This window comes from Oryctolagus cuniculus, chromosome 16 (assembly GCF_051225735.1).
Source record: "Oryctolagus cuniculus isolate XC-2025 breed Fujian yellow rabbit chromosome 16, ASM5122573v1, whole genome shotgun sequence".
Classification (NCBI taxonomy): Eukaryota; Metazoa; Chordata; class Mammalia; order Lagomorpha; family Leporidae; genus Oryctolagus; species Oryctolagus cuniculus.
In genome coordinates this window covers 90,240,241-90,255,886 of record NC_142882.1, presented here as the reverse complement: position 1 = coordinate 90,255,886, position 15,646 = coordinate 90,240,241, and the positions used below count along the sequence as shown (strand labels likewise).

Below are 15,646 nucleotides of genomic sequence, written 5' to 3'. Positions count from 1 at the left end.
AAGCTGAACCTGGTATTTTTGCCATGAGAAATAGGTGCTGTGTATTTTACCATAAGTAACTTGGTGATGCTGTCATTCGGACTCCCAGCTTTCGGTCCAGTTTTTCCTTGATCTAATCAATCTGTCTCTGAAGCTTGTGCTCATCCCCAGTTAAGCAGAATTGACATGAAATGAAACGTGTCTTCATTGTCAACTGAGATGTTCACTTGTGAGTTAGCCTCACACTTACCGCTTCTAGAAGGTTCCACAAACAAGAAGAGAAAGCCCCAGTTGGAAAGCTGAAAGGGTGTCTCAGAATAGCACCTGCTGGGGCCAGCGCTGTGGCTCAGCGGGTTAAAACCTTGGCCTGAACGCTGGCATCCCATGTGGGCGCCGGTTCTAGTCCTGGCTGCTCCTCTTCCCATCCAGCTCTCTGCTAGGGCCTGGGAGAGCAGTAGAAGATGGCCCAAGTCCTTGGACCCCTGCACCCACGTGGGAGACCCAGAAGAAGCTCCTGGCTTCAGTTCGGCGCAGCTCTGGCTTTTGCAGCCATCTGGGGAGTGAACAAGCAGATGGAAGACCTCTCTGTCTCTGCCTCTCTCTGTAACTCTTTCAAAACAAATAAAATAAATCTTAAAAAAAGAATAGCACCTGCTAGGACTCCAGAGGCACCTGACCCAACTGTGCAGTTCCCTGCTCCCCTCCTCCAAGGGGGGGCCATGACCCAAAACCACCCAGCGTGAGCTGCCCACGCTTTGACTTGTTGCAGCCACTGTGGACATTTTCATCACTTTGTCCGTGGCCTTAGGCAGTGCTTCTCACCCATCTTGGAGAGGACACAGCCTCTCGTCACACAGCTGCTTTTACAAGGAGCCGCCATGGAGCACACGGTTGCACAGTTCTTCCCCACACAGGGGAAATCACAGCTGATTTCAACGAGTATTTGGCTGGGCTTGCTTTTGGAAATATTTTGAGAACGCTACAACACCTACTGAACCCTGCAATGCCATGCTGTGGGGTTATGAGTCACTGGAGTCAACATCACCAACGTTAGCCTTTTTAGCCCCAAATAAAGAGAACATCATACAATTAAAGGCCCCACATCTTTGATGTGATGCAATGACATCCTTCTGTTCTGTGCCTGTTCTCTCGTTTCCTTCCTGCCTCCTGTCACATCACTGGCGCAGGAACCCCTGCCGTCACCCAGGGAGGGGAAGGAGGAAGAGGAGCAGGGGCTACAGGAACACCACGGGCTTCCGGCCGAAGGCTGCTCGGGCAGGCGCGGTGCACAGGCAGCAGCACTGTACCTCGGAGCGGGACACGTTGGCTTCCAAGATGCTGTGGATGGCTTCGTTGGAGATGTGGACAGAAGACCGAAGCTCTTCAGTTAACTCGGTGATGTTGTTCATCAAATCTTTGATTTTCACACCTGCAAAATGAAGCAAGAAAACTCCGACAAGTGTTTAGATTACAGCCGACTGTGAAAACAGAGTCTGAGGTTACAACCCGGCAAAGGCAGTTTCCTTCACAACAATCAGTTCACCGTCAACACTGAATAAGGTAACGTTCGCCCTCGAGAAGTGACTGAGATAACTTACACTGCAGCCAAACCAAACCCCAGGGACATGGGGCTTTCTGGCCCTGACCTGTGTGCTTGAAGACTTACTTTCAAAAGCACTTTTCCTTAGGGCACTATGCCCTAGTGCCACAGGAAAGCCCTCTATACACCAATCTCTACTCACCTTCCAAGAGAGCCACGTACGTGCTTGCCAGAACTCCAGTCCTGGTCTATTGCTGCTACAGGAAGCTTCATGAGTGGTGTAGACTGAACAAGCAAGGACTCAGGGACCCACACATGTCAGCCGCATGTCAAGGAGTCAGGGACCCACGCATGTAACCACCATGTCCAGGAATCAGAGACCCACACACATCAGCCACCATGTCCAGGAATCAGGGACCCACGCATGTCAGTCACCATGTCCAGGAATCAGAGACCCACACATGTCAGTCACCATGTCCAGGACACAGGGACCTACACATGTCAACCCCATGTCCAGGAGTCAGGGACCCACACATGTCAACCACCATGTCCAGGAATCAGGGACCCACACATGTCAGTCACCATGTCCAGGAATCAGAGACCCACACACATCAGCCACCATGTCCAGGAGTCAGGGACCCACACATGTCAGCCACCATGTCCAGGACACAGGGACCCACACATGTCAGCCACCATGTCCAGGAATCAGGGACCCACGCATGTCAGCCATCTTGCCCAGGAATCAGAGACCCACACATGTCAACCCCATGTCCAGGAGTCAGGGACCCACGCATGTCAACCCCATGTCCAGGACACAGGGACCCACACGTGTCAACCCCATGTCCAGGAGTCAGAGACCCACACACGTCAGCCATCTTGCCCAGGGAAGAGGCCAAACCCAGACCACAGGAGCTTCTCCTCCTTCCCTGCTGGACTTCTGTGCCTGGATTTTAGGACTTCCCTTAAAACCCAAACACTCAGACCAGACGAGTTCTGAGTTGTGAATCATCACATACAGCATGCTGTTCCCCCTGTACACTTTAGTAATATATTTGTGTGAAAAAACTAGACAGTGTTTAATCATGCAAACTAGGAGGACCAAATACTTACCCTCAGTTACTGTGAAATTGCTGAGAAAAGTCGCGATGGGAAACCCTGACAACCAGGTCTCTGCAAGGCTTTTGGCAAACCTAAGACAGCAGAAAATTAAAAATTAAATAGCCAAGATAAAAACACAAGAAGCAGGATGGGAGTCAGCAGTGCTGCCTTCGTTCCAGGAGGCGAGCTGGACGCGAGACCACAGGTCCACACAGCCCTTGCCCATACTGTCGGTGTGTGAACCCCCCGTCATAGCAGCACTCCAAAACCGCCTCCTCGGAGTCCCTGCCACGCACAATGACCCAGAGCAGCAGGGATGTATCATAAACAACCTCTCACAAATATGAAAGGACAGAAAGCGTAGCTCACGGGAACAGCCCGGAAATCAGCATAGCAAGAGTCAGACGACACCCCTCTGTCTGCGAACGAGCCATCTGCGGAAAACAAAGCCCCTGGACTCCCCCTCCAGCACCCATGTGTCTGGAGCACTAAGATTCAAAAAATATCTAATTGGAAAAAACGTGACTGTTCGTTGATCCACATTTAATGCCATCTGCAATCTTGGGTCACCTTTTGATCTAATATCTTGATCACCAACAATGTTGGCCTATAGTGAATGTCGTTCTCACATTTAGCATTGAAAAGCCTAGTCGTAGAAAATTCGGATGTTACTTAGGAAGTCATATACCTAATCTGCACACATACGCACACGTATACTAACAGCATGTGGCACAGATGAGTGTCTGAGAGCCATAATTCAAAAATGCTCCCGGCAAAGGCAGGAGCCCTACAGTGCATACCTGTGGGCGCGCTGCTGAGCAGGCCCCAGCTCGGGCTGGCACATGCAGTCCTGGGCGGTGGCATTTTCCAGGTTGCTCTTCAGGCTTCCCAAGGCTCTAGAAAGATTTCTGATGAGACTTTCACAAGTCAGTTGAGTGGGTGAGGACCATATCTCTTCAATTTCCTGCAAAACACAACAATGATGCAATGATAGGTTAGAACAGAGACTTCCTCATGTGAGCTGAAGCCCGGGTTCCAGATAAGCATGTGCCCTCACCAGTATTACCTGCACTGCCACTTTTGCATTTTCTGTGTTCTCAGGACACAGCAAACCATCACATACATTTCAGAGTAACTGAGCGAACTCCTGACTGAGAAATCAGAGTCCAGAGTCTACTGCTGGTTCTGCCATTAACCAGCTTGGTGAAAAGTCACGTCCTTGGGTTTGTGGCAGGGGGTGAGCCGTGCCCTGCTAAGGGACCCGGCACCTGCCTCCCTGGAGCTCAGCCCCTAGGAAGTTGTGTAACTCAACAGCCAAAAAAGAAAAAGGCAAGGACCCGAGTAGACATTTCTCCAAAGATGACCCAAAAGTGACCAACCGGTCCATGAAAAGGCACGCGGCATCACTAATCATCAGGGAACTACTAATCAAAACCACCAGGAGCTATCATCCCACACCTGTTAGGATGGACATTACAAAACACCGACATAACAAGTGGTGCCGGGGACACGGAGAAAAAGGAACCGCTATGCACGGGCCAGCATCGTGGATGACAGTGTGGCGGCTCCACAAAAAATTAAAACTAGAGCTGCTGAACAATCCAGAATCTCACTGCTGGGTTCTATCCAGAGGCAACAAAATCCGGTCTCCGAGAGATGCCTGCTCTGCCATGCTGATTCCAACACTATTCACAGGTAACATGGAAACAAGTGATCACGGATAGACGAGTGGATGAAGAAATGTGGCTGTGTGCCTTGGAATATTAGTCAGCCATAAAGAAGTAGGAAATGGTGCCACTGTGACAACACGGATGCACCCAGGAGACCTAAGAAACAAGCGCTGCAGGGTGGTCTCACCTGAAGTCGATGTCATTGAAGCAGAGACTGGAGAGTGGCTACCAGGGGTGGGGGTGGGGGTGGCAAGCGGGGAGATCAGGCCCCAGGCATAAGGCGCAGCTGTGCAGGGTGAGGAGACCGGGCTGCGTCTAACACACTGAGGAGGGCCACAGTCCCTGATGGAAACCTGCCGAGAGTGGATCTTACCACACACGTGCGCACACACAGGCAACCCTGCGAGGTGACGGACATGGCTACTTTGCTGGACTGTAGTAACCATTTCACTCTGTATTTTTTATCAAAGCATCATTTTTTACATCTAAAATTTAAACAAAAAAGATGAAAATGAAAATAAGAAAATTGAGGATTTTCAAAAAATCACAGCCACAAAACCAGACCCTAAAAAAAGACACACATGGCTATGAGCAATGTGGGTGAAACCTGGATCTGTGCAGCCTGGGGGTTCCTGCCTGCCAGCAGAGGGGCCCCCAGGACCCTGAGCAATGAGGAGACCCGGGTCTCAGCCCCGATTCGCAGGCCCCTCCAACGGCATCTGGACACCTTATCAGCATCCTCTTAGAAGCACTGACCAGTTTGGCCAAAGATCCCACAGTTTTGAAAAAAAAAATCTTTAGAATAATACTTGAAAGTTGTGCATTAGAACACTTTATCATATATAAAATGAAGTGAAAATATAGGTGATTTAAAAATGTAAAACATCTGAAAAGCAGCATACCTGAACCAGGATACTCCAAAAACGGAATTAAAAGATATGTTTATTTTGGTGCAAAATATTTTTAAAAGCCACATGCGGCTTTTTCTTTTTATTTTATTTATTTGACAGGTAGAGTTACAGACAATGAGAGGGAGAGACACAGAAAAAGGTCTTCCTTCTGTCGGTTCACCCCCCAAATGGCTGCCACGGCCTGCGCGTTGTGCCGATCCGAAGCCAGGAGCCAGCTGCCCTTTCCTGGTCTCCCATGGGGTGCAGGGCCCAAGCACTTGGGCCATCCTCCACTGCCTTCCCGGGCCACAGCAGAGAGCTGGACTGGAAGAGGAGCAACCAGGACTAGAACCCAGGGCCCATATGGGATTCCGGCGCCACAGGTGGAGGATTAACCAAGTGAGCCCCGGTGGCGGCCCTGTCGCGGCTTTTTCGTAACACGCATTTTCTGTGACGGGATTTCCCATGTGTTCCTGGACACAGCCCTGCTGCCACATAGGAGGCATTTCATTCACCCACGTGCACCTGCTTCCTCTCGTTCACTGTACAGCCCGAGCTTTCCTGACGCTGGACGTGCGGTCCCAAGTTGTGCAGATCATGGGGAGGTATCACAGGTGGGCTGACACTTAGATAACACTTCTGCCTACACAGAGCTCTAAACATTTCTCAAAACCATTGTCAGTTTCTCTTGCAAAGAAAAAAATCAGTTGTTTAGTAGGTGACCAGAGGGAGCTAACAAGTGCTGAATGCCACCCGGGCCCCAGGCACAGCTGAGGGGTGGGATGGAGGGCAGAGACTTCCCAGGAGCTGAAGTGTGTTGACAACAACGTGACAGGGACGCCCAAAGTCACCCACCTCCATCTCCAAGCCTTTGAAATCTCACTGTGGATGGGGTCAGGACAGCCAGCCGGTCACAGGCAATGTCAAGAAAAATGAGGATAGCAGAGGCAGGCAGTGTGGGGGTCACACGAAGGCTCACAGCCCTCTCCAGCGTTGTCAGGTCAGCGTGCTGCAGCCACAGAGCAGCAGGTGGCCTCCCCAGGGCTGGCATGACAGAAGGGGCAAAGGACAGGATGGGAGACACTCAAGAAGCAGATGGCCACAGGACAGCAGGGCCTTGCACCTGTCCCCCTGGGACCTGCGAGACTTCCGGGGGAGACTAGAACACAGCGGGAGGCCCTCCACAGGAACCACAGCTGATGCCTGCTCCAGCTGCACGCTGAGGACAGAGCTGTGTGGAGGAGCAGCAGAGCGCTGGGACAGGGTCACCACCATCCCCCTGAGGGGGCAGGGGAAGGCTTAGTCCACAGAGGTGGCTGTAAGGGGGCCATGGCCATTTCTAGAAACTTTTGGAAGGTAGAACAGAGTTTGCTCTCAGAATAAACAAGAACGGGTCATCAAGGGTGCCAAGAGCACTGCCCAGAGCACCCAAGAGAAAGAACCCCAGGGAGGGCGGTGTGGGTGGGGGTCCAGAGCCCCGTCCCAGGGACATGGCAGTGGCGATGGCTGTCAAGGAGACAGCTGAATGCACTACCCAAGTTCAGGGGTGCCTTGCTGCAGATGGAAGTCTGGACGCGGTCGGAAGGTATTGGAACTCTAGGTTGTGGGTGACTCTAGTAAGACTGCCCAGTGTGTAGGCATTGAAGAGACGAGACCTGCTGTGAGCCTGGGACCATCCCGCCCATGGGGGCAGCAGGAAGGCACAGAGGCATCGGCCAAGGTGCTGGGAGTGAGAAGCACAGGGCGCAGCAGTCACCAGGCGGAGGTCCTCACCACAGTGCCATCTGTGGCCCGCAGGGTCTGGAAGAGGTGGGCAGCCCAGGCCAGTGTCGTTTCCACACTGTGGTGGCCTCAAGGCTACACTGACCTCCTTCCTTCTACTTCCTTCCCTTACGCCTGCTCCACCCTGGACACCTGCGTGCCTCCAGCTCCTCCTCCCTCGCTGCCCCCAAAGACAGGGGCAGGGCCCCACTCGTCGTCTGGATGCAATGCCAGGTGAGCAGGAAGGCGGCAGGGAGCACAGGCAGGCAGCATCTGTAGGCGGAGCAGCGCCCCAAGGCCGCGACCCCTGTCCACTGCCAATCCTGGCCAAGAGCAGCTTTGGCTGCACACCCTCTGCTGCTGCGTACCACACGGGACTCTGCACACAGTCCCCACTTCTGTCACCTCAACACTCACAGGCCCACGCTCCCCTTCCTCCCAGGGTCCCTCTACACAGAGACGACCAGGTCAGAGCAGTGGGAACGCATCCGCGTCCCACAGAGGCTGGCTCACTCCCGGGACTGTCAGCTGCACAGCCCTTCTCCCAGGGCTCTGCCGGAGAGAATCCGTCTTGGAAAGGACACTCTAGTTCTTAGCTTGTAATTACATGCAAATTAAATTAAATGCAGTGCTTTTAGAAGATTCCTGCTACAGATGTTATCCGTAACTTCCACGAATCACCATTTTGCACGTGCAGGACTGTGAGGAGAGCACTCCTTCCCCAACCTGAGTGCTGAGGCCCAGCTTCCTCCCCGGGGTCTCACCAGTCCCTTAGGCTCTACGTTTAGGGTAGGACGGGTCCACCACGGGAAAGGCTGCCCTTGCAGGCTCTCCTCCTCTGGCTGGAACAGGCCTCACCCGTCCAGGGACTGGTCAGCTAAGTGGGCACAGGTTGCAGATGTGGCAGGGTAGGAAGCCCCCAGCTCAACCTGCAGTTGTAGCCGCAGTCTCCCCTACACGTGTTGGGACTCCCCGGGCACTGGCTGCCACTTTTTTGAAGTCTAATTGCTGATCCCCATTCGGCTCCTTATTGCTTCTTCTCATCTTTCACGCAGAGAGGGGAAGCGGGCAAGGGTTGGCAGCCCGGAACCTCCGCAGCGTGGATTCAGTCAGCAGGCTCTCACTGGCAGTGGGAAGTCTGTGTTGGTACCAAGAGCGGCATGCGTCAGAATGTTTAGGAGCTGAAAAACTAAAACTAGCCCTGTTCCTTGTCTACCTCTGCCAGACGCAGGAAGAGTTGAGTAGTTTAAGATTTCCGTGCACCTCAAGTCCATGAGCCACAGCCCATCCCAAAAGCACGCCATCCCGACATCAGCAAGATTCTGCTTTGGTCACCAAGGACAGGAGCGTCCTCCCTTTATCAAAACTGAACAGCCAGAATTGTTGACAATCACATACCAGTTTGAACCATGAACACGTCTTTGATTCAGTTCTCAAACCTCACTTCGCATTCAAAGAGGGAGACTACCAAGCTGGTCCCCATGGAGCTGTCACCTCCTGGTGCTTGCCAGAGGATCCGGGTGTTGGAGCCAGCAATGGGGCAGAGAGTGTTTAAAAAACACGCTCTCCAGAGTGAAAACTAAGTGATCTGATTGTGGCACCTGCCACGTGGCCTCACTCGGGCTGCCACGATGACGTCACTGAATGGCAAACTGGAAAGAACTGCACATTAGCACACAGCTGTACATCATCTCCATCCCAGATACAACAGGTGCAAACAGTCCCAGGAGGACAGATCGCAGGAAACATGCAAAACGGAAAATCAGACTCTCGAATGTTTACTCCTCTTAGCTTTAACATAATGTTCTTAAATCACATGTTTACAGAACTTGGTTTCCAGCAATGCGGGGCTTTAGCAAGCAGCTCTCCCGACTCAGGGAGGGACCAGGAGCGGGAGCAGTGCGCAGGTGCTGCAGGCCTAGCTCGTCCCCAGTGTGCACTCCGCAGTGCTCTGGTGGTGAGAGGCAGGCTGTGAGCCGGCAGCAACTGAGCTGCTTGTGAGGGCCAGAGGCCAAGAGCGTGAAACTGAAATAGAAGATGACAAACCTGATAGTGGTCCTGCCCCAGGGCGAACCCTTGTACAGCAGACAAAAGGAGGCGCCTTGTCCCGCCGTGCTTGCAGCTCAGAGCAGCGCACAGAGCGTCCCGTGTCAGGGAAGGGTTTTCTGCCAGAGGAAAACAGAGAAGTAACTCAAACAGCCCTCTCCCCACCTCACACGATCATTTCTTTTTCTACATCCCGATTTATTTATTTGAAAGGCAGAGAGAGAAACAGATGTCCCATCTTCTGACTCACTTCCAGGTGCCCACAACCTACAGGGCTGGGCCAGGTCAGGCCAAAGCCAGGAGGTCGGAACCCAGCCTGGCTCTCCCATGTCGGTGCAGGGACCAAAGCACTAGTCACCACCTGCTGCCTCCCAGGATGCATGTTTTTTTTTTTTTTAAATATTTTATTTGATGAGTTATGGACAGTGAGAGAGAGAGAAAGGTCTTCCTTCTGTTGGTTCACACCCCAAATGGCTGTGACGGCCAGAGCTGCGCCAATCCGAAGTCAGGTGCTTCTTCCTGGTCTCCCATGCGGGTGCAGGGCCCAAGCACTTGGGCCATCCTCCACTGCCCTTCCGGGCCACAGCAAAGAGCTGGACTGGAAGAGGAGCAGCAGGGACTAGAACCCAGTGCCCATATGGGATGCTGGCTCCACAGGTGGAGGATTAACCAAGTGAGCCACCGCGCTGCCCCCCAGGATTCACATTAGCAGGAAGCCAGACTCAGAATCAGCTGGAACTGAAACCCAGGCATACCCAACCCACAGTCATTTCCTTAGGGACTCTTAGGGACACAAATTCCTAGAGATTTCTTAAATCATCAGGATGAACATCCGTACAATGAGGCAAACAGATTTGAGTTCTAAAGGCACAGCCCTGCCACTCTAGGGCAGGGGACAGATGGATAAGGAAAGTGAGACACAGTTTAGCCGCGAGATGTGCTGGCCTTTACCTCACGTCAAATGTAAAAAGCAAGAATTAATTTTCCCGATTCCAAGTGTGCCACATTAACTTAATAGTTTCAGTACATAATGCAAAATAAACCCAAATGCAGGTCTAACGAGCACTTCATTCAACAGCTGTTGCACTGGCTGACCGTGAAATGCCAGAATGTGTCTTCAGACCCGGCTGAGCTCAGTATGCCAGAGAGAAGCGGCCAGAGAGAAGCGGCTTTGAATTTCACTCCAGGTGGCTTCTGTATCCTGATATCATTTATTGATCGCCCTAACATGCTTGGATACACAGAGCTGTGTGGTTAACAATATCACCAACGTTCATACATGTTCAACATAAAAACAGGTTTTCCTTAAAAAATCAAAAACCGCTGCACGACAGTTAGGGTTCCTTCTGCTGCTTTCTCCCTCCACTCTTATTTCATGTTTCTTAGCCCAAAAGATTAATCAATTCTTAGGCTCAAAGAAGTGTTTGTAGGGGCCAGTGTTGTGGTGTAGTGCGTAAAGTTGCCACCTGCAGTGCCAGCATCCCGTATGGGCACCTGGTTCAACTTCCAGCTGCTTCACTTCCAATCCAGCTCCCTGATCACGTGCCTGGGAGAGCAGTGGAAGATGGCCCAAGTGCTTGGGCCCTGCATCCACGCGGCTACTGGCGTTGCAGCCATTTGGGGAGTGAACCAGCAGATGGAAGCTCTCCCTCCCCCTCTCCCTCCCTCCCTCCTCTTCTTCCTTCTCTCTGTAACTTTGTCTTTCAAATGAATAAATCTTAAAGAAACCTTTGTATTACAAAAAGAGGTGAGTGAACAGAGCAGAACTCAGGACTAGACTGTCTTCAACTGTTGATTTTCACTTGTAAACCTGTTCTGTTAGCCAACAGGCACCTTCCCAGTGCCAGCAGGGAGCACTGGAACCAGGGAACCCGAGAGGCCTTAGCCGGCCTCTCAACTGCACTTGGGAACAGGGGGCACCCCACTGAGTCTGAGGCTCAAAAGAAGTTGGAAGCTGGCCCCGCGTCACTGGGCCAAGAGTCCAAGGATGGTCACCTACCACCCCAACAGAAACCCAGAGCAGTATCCTCTACCAATAGTAGATTGCGAAAGCAGGAGGGTGAGTACCTGGTGCCAGATGAACTGTGGGGGAGAGCACAGGGCCACCCGAGAACCAGGCCAAAGCCAGTCGGCCACCTCGCGCTCTCCTGTCTTCCTAGGTCTGAATGGACTCCTCCCATCCTCCTCCCCGGCCCTTCCCATCTGTGCTCAGAGCCATCTCTCCAGCACCTGCTGCCATCAGCCAACGTGGTACCCAACAGCCCGGAAGGGCCATGTGCAGCCACGGCCTGGGCACTGGGCTGCAGGAAGCCAGCAACGTGAGCACAGGTGTGGGATGCCGAGACCCAGAGTCCTCCAATATATCTGAGAGCCCTAAACAGCCCAGTTACCCTACAGACTGCAGGCTTATGTATCCGAGAGCCCTAAATAATCCAGTCACCCTACAGACTACAGGCTTATGTATCCGAGAGCCCTAAACAGCCCAGCTACCCTACAGACTGCAGGCTTACGTATCCGAGAGCCCTAAATAATCCAGTCACCCTACAGACTACAGGCTTATGTATCCGAGAGCCCTAAACAGCCCAGCTACCCTACAGACTGCAGGCTTATGTATCCGAGAGCCCTAAATAATCCAGTCACCCTACAGACTACAGGCTTATGTATCCGAGAGCCCTAAACAGCCCAGCTACCCTACAGACTGCAGGCTTACGTATCCGAGAGCCCTAAATAATCCAGTCACCCGACAAGGCCAGCCGTGGTGCTCTGCTTTGTCGGTAGCATTACAAGGAGACTGCACTGAAGGGTGCTCGAATTGACCTGGCAGGTGTTAGGTAGGAAGTCGGGAATGAGCTTCTGTGTGTGACAAAGGCCTAAGCACTGACAGCCAGGTCCAGCATCCGCAGCTCAGAGTCATCCGATAACCTTCCTGGTGCAGCCCAGTATCTGCACTTCGAACGTCCTGCTCAGATCCTGATGACCTTCCAGGGGGTCCTGCTCCATCTACCTGATAGCCATCCTTCCTCCAAGGCGGGGCAACGCCAACCAGGCTTCCCCTGTCTGATAACTTCGATGGGGAAAAAACTCAAAGGAATTTTTCGTATTTATATCCAACAAGTCCTTTGTTTGGAAGGAGAAATAGAGGGGGAGGGAAGACAAGACCCACCCCCTTAGAAGCCCCAGCCTACATGTGCACTGTGCACTCTCTCTCAGGTCCTGTCTGGAGAGGAGCCCATGCATTCTTACCGATGTCCCTACCCTAATAAACCTTGCTATTTGCTTTCCACTTACTCTGTCTCACACCTGAATTCTTTCTTGCGCAGACAAGGACCCTGCTGCTCCGCTAGCAGTGCGATTTCCACAGTGGGGTTAACTCGCTTCTAACACACTCACTCACTGCTGCTGGATGCCGCGCTAAGTGACCTGATCGTGTGCTCAGAGAAGGCGCGGACCACAGCGGGAAAGGAACCAGAATGGAACTGCAAGGGACGAGCGCCATGGCTGCAGGGTACCAAGGTGGCCACACAGACCCCTCGGCACCCACTGGGAGAATCCATCTCTGCGCGGGGTGCGGAAACACACAGAAGACCATGACATGGGAGCCGAATTCTGAAAACCAGGCTCCAACAAGGGGAGCTAGAAAAGAACAGTAGGAGCTGCCTCAAGCTCCTCGCCGGTACGGGAGACGAGGACGTCGTTCTGAAGGAGAGGTCTTGGACCCGGGAAACTGCGGGGGTGCAGGTGCGAGGCACAGGGCCAGGAAGGCAGCACGGGAAGAAGGGGCCATCTAGTTAGGCTGCCGTGCAGTCCCAGTGGTAGCAAGGAGGCGGCAGGGGGTGAGAACCGCAGGGCAGGGTCACCAGGCCGAGAAGTTGAGCTGGGTTCTAAGACACCCAGCAGCATCTGCTGTGACAGCCACGCCCTCAAACCCAGCCCCGCGCAGCCACCGAGCGCTCCCCGAAGCGCCTCACCTGCCAGGATGAGCAGCGCCCGCAGAGCCACCAGGCTCACTTTCTGCAGCATCTCGAGGGCTTCCGAGGGCTCCACGGGCTGCCAGAAAACTTGACACACTTCACCAGCGCTTATGGAAAAAGACAAGGGCGTTAAAGGGTAGAAATCAGCATCCCGTGTACATCTGTGCTGCACAGAAGGCAAAGTCACAGCACACACGTGAGCCACCTGCCTGCTCAGCCACAGTCGCCCTGCGGGGCACGAAGCACCGCGGACACCTCACTCTGCACCTCCGCGCTACAGCTCCTGAGATCAAAGCACTGATTCTGTAGCCAATAAACCCCGATATCCGCTTTGTCTTCTTCCACACTCCGGAAATGCAGAGGTAAATCATGAACAGCTGTCACACCTGATGGTAGGTAGGGCTAGGGTGGAAAGTCCCCCTGGAAAAGTTGAAACATCGGGATGAAAATGGAGACTGGGGGAGAACAGGGCTTCCAGAACAACCGCCTCCAGTTCTAAAGCAAATTCCGGGCCTCACACAGAAGTCAACACAGTGATGTGAGCTCAGAGGCAGGGGCCCCGAAGGCCAGCCTCCAAATTTCAGGGTGCTGGTCATCCTCTGTGCCAGGGGATACCTGTTTCACTAATTAAGGGCACCCTCCCAGTCAACTTTTAAAAAAATTCATTGGACCCAAGGGGCAGCTCTGTAGCAAAGAAACCAACAGAAAATGGGTTAGCTTGTCTAGGCTTGAATGAGCAAGGGTTTGGATGGCACCTCCGTTTCCCATGTGAACTGGAGAAAGACAGAGATGGGGTGGGGGCCCACAGGCCTCTAAACAAACTCAGTGCACACAGCAAGGCTACCCAGGGCAGGGGCAGCGCCTCTGGGACTCTGCACACTGAGGTACACTTCCAGAGCGTGACGACTACCGTGACTGGAGGTTTCAACCCATTTAACATTGTGGGACGGCAGCCCTGCAGGTGGGCCAACCCTGGAGAGGCGAGGGAACCTCAAGAAGACAAACCAAGAGCACCCTGGACCCTACACTTGGAAGCATAATTTTCTGTGTGAAGTGAGCGACTTCATGCTTTTTAAAAAAAGATTTATTTGAAAGTCAGAGTTACACAGAGAGAGGTCTTCCATCCACTGGTTCACTCTCCAATTGGACACAGTGGCCCAAGCTGTGCTGATCCGAAGCCAAGAGCCTCTTCTGGATCTCCCATGTGAATGCAGGGGCCCTAGAACTTGGGCCATCTTCTACTGCTTTCCCAGGCCAGAGCAGAGAGCTGGATCGGAAGTGGAGCAGCCGGGATTCAAACTGGAGCCCACATGGAGTGCCTGCACTGCAGGCGGCGGCTTCACCTGCTATGCCACAGTGCTGGCCCCGTGACTTCATACTCTTTCCCATGTGTCAGACGGTAGGACCCTGGACTGCCAGAACACATGGAGAGGAAAGTGTTTGTGTGCCTACTCCAGGGACACGTGACCAGGTTTTCACTTTTCCAAGTAAGGTAATAAACTTCTGAAAAATGTTTGAATGGATTCAGATCACATCTGAGTGCCCAATAACGGGCACAATAGTGAAAAGACTGCAGTGGACTCGCTCGGAGCCGAGGTCAACTTCAGAAGCACTAACGAAGTCGAGAAGCAAGCGGTGCTAACGGTCTGCTCAAGTCCGTCTACAGTTGCTGCAGTAGGGAAAAAAGGAACGCGGCGTCTGATGACCTGTGACCGTCAGGTGTGGGGAGCAACCCGGACTGGACTAAGTTACTGGAATTAAGACTTATTCTATGCATCTGCTCTTCCACAATATGGCGCTGGGAGAGGAGGAAACAGCTTCTACACAGCTGCCTCTCACCAACTTGAGTGATGACCTCCAGGAGCTGATCCTGCTCCTGATTGGAGGAGAGCAGCGTACTCGGCGTGTGGGTAGCAGAGTTGGGATTGGTGGAAGAGGACTATAAAGGAGGAGAGAGACGATATGCACCAGGAACATCTATCTGAAGGAACACCTGTGCAGCCCCCGAGACAGCCGGCCGGCGGTGTGCCGCTCCCCCGCGGAAGTGGGGAAAGTGGCAGGGGGAACCGCCCTTCCACGGAGGTGGAAGGGTCGGTAGCCAACCCGGGAAGAACCAGCAGCAAACCCGGGAAGGGCCGAGCAGACGAAAGAACAGCGCAGGGTCCTGTGTGGTTCCTCCATGAAGAGGGGGAGCGACAGTCAGGGAGAGTTTTTGCCAGCGTTCCATCCACACAGTCAGTCTCCCTCAGGGACTTTTCAAAACACGACAACAGCTGGAGGCCGTGAGGAAAATCGGTTCCCTTTCCCAGATTCTCTTCAGTGGTTAGGGCTGTAAGAACCATAAAACCTTCCTGGAACAAGTCCCTACGGAACCTTCCCACCATGAGCGTCTGGGAGACGCCGTGTCCTGGAGGGCGTAGCTCTGACGGACACACTCAGGATGGCTTTTCCAAGTTGGCGAGTTACACTCTGGACCAGAGATGTGTTGAGAAGCAGGCCTTTGCTCAGATCACCTCCGTAGTCGCTTTTAATCCCGCGATGGGCCTGTAGGCCTGCCTCTGTGGTTTTCAGGAGACTATCCGCGTGCTTAGCAAACGCGGACAAGATTAACATTGCAGCCATCCTGCTGTGAGCTCTTCTAGAGGGCTTCCCGGTGGGGGTTGCCATTTTCAAGTAAGTTTCTGCGCTGTT

The 15,646-nt window shown here is 53.1% G+C and overlaps 1 protein-coding gene across 1 annotated transcript in view; it reads right to left on the bottom strand.

Annotated features, from left to right (window-relative positions):
• LOC103345127 (ATP-binding cassette sub-family A member 13) overlaps positions 1–15,577 on the bottom strand; it is a 302,255-nt gene extending 286,678 nt beyond the window's left edge. The window contains exons 1-6 of the mRNA XM_089315631.1: positions 15,469–15,577; positions 12,953–13,051; positions 8,985–9,103; positions 3,418–3,581; positions 2,630–2,709; positions 1,287–1,408 (exon numbers count right to left, since the gene is read on the bottom strand). Coding sequence (XP_089171757.1) covers positions 1,287–1,408; positions 2,630–2,709; positions 3,418–3,581; positions 8,985–9,103; positions 12,953–13,051; positions 15,469–15,577 — 693 coding nt within the window. The remainder of the gene's footprint in view (positions 1–1,286; positions 1,409–2,629; positions 2,710–3,417; positions 3,582–8,984; positions 9,104–12,952; positions 13,052–15,468) is intronic.
• Positions 15,578–15,646: the final 69 nt, after the last annotated feature.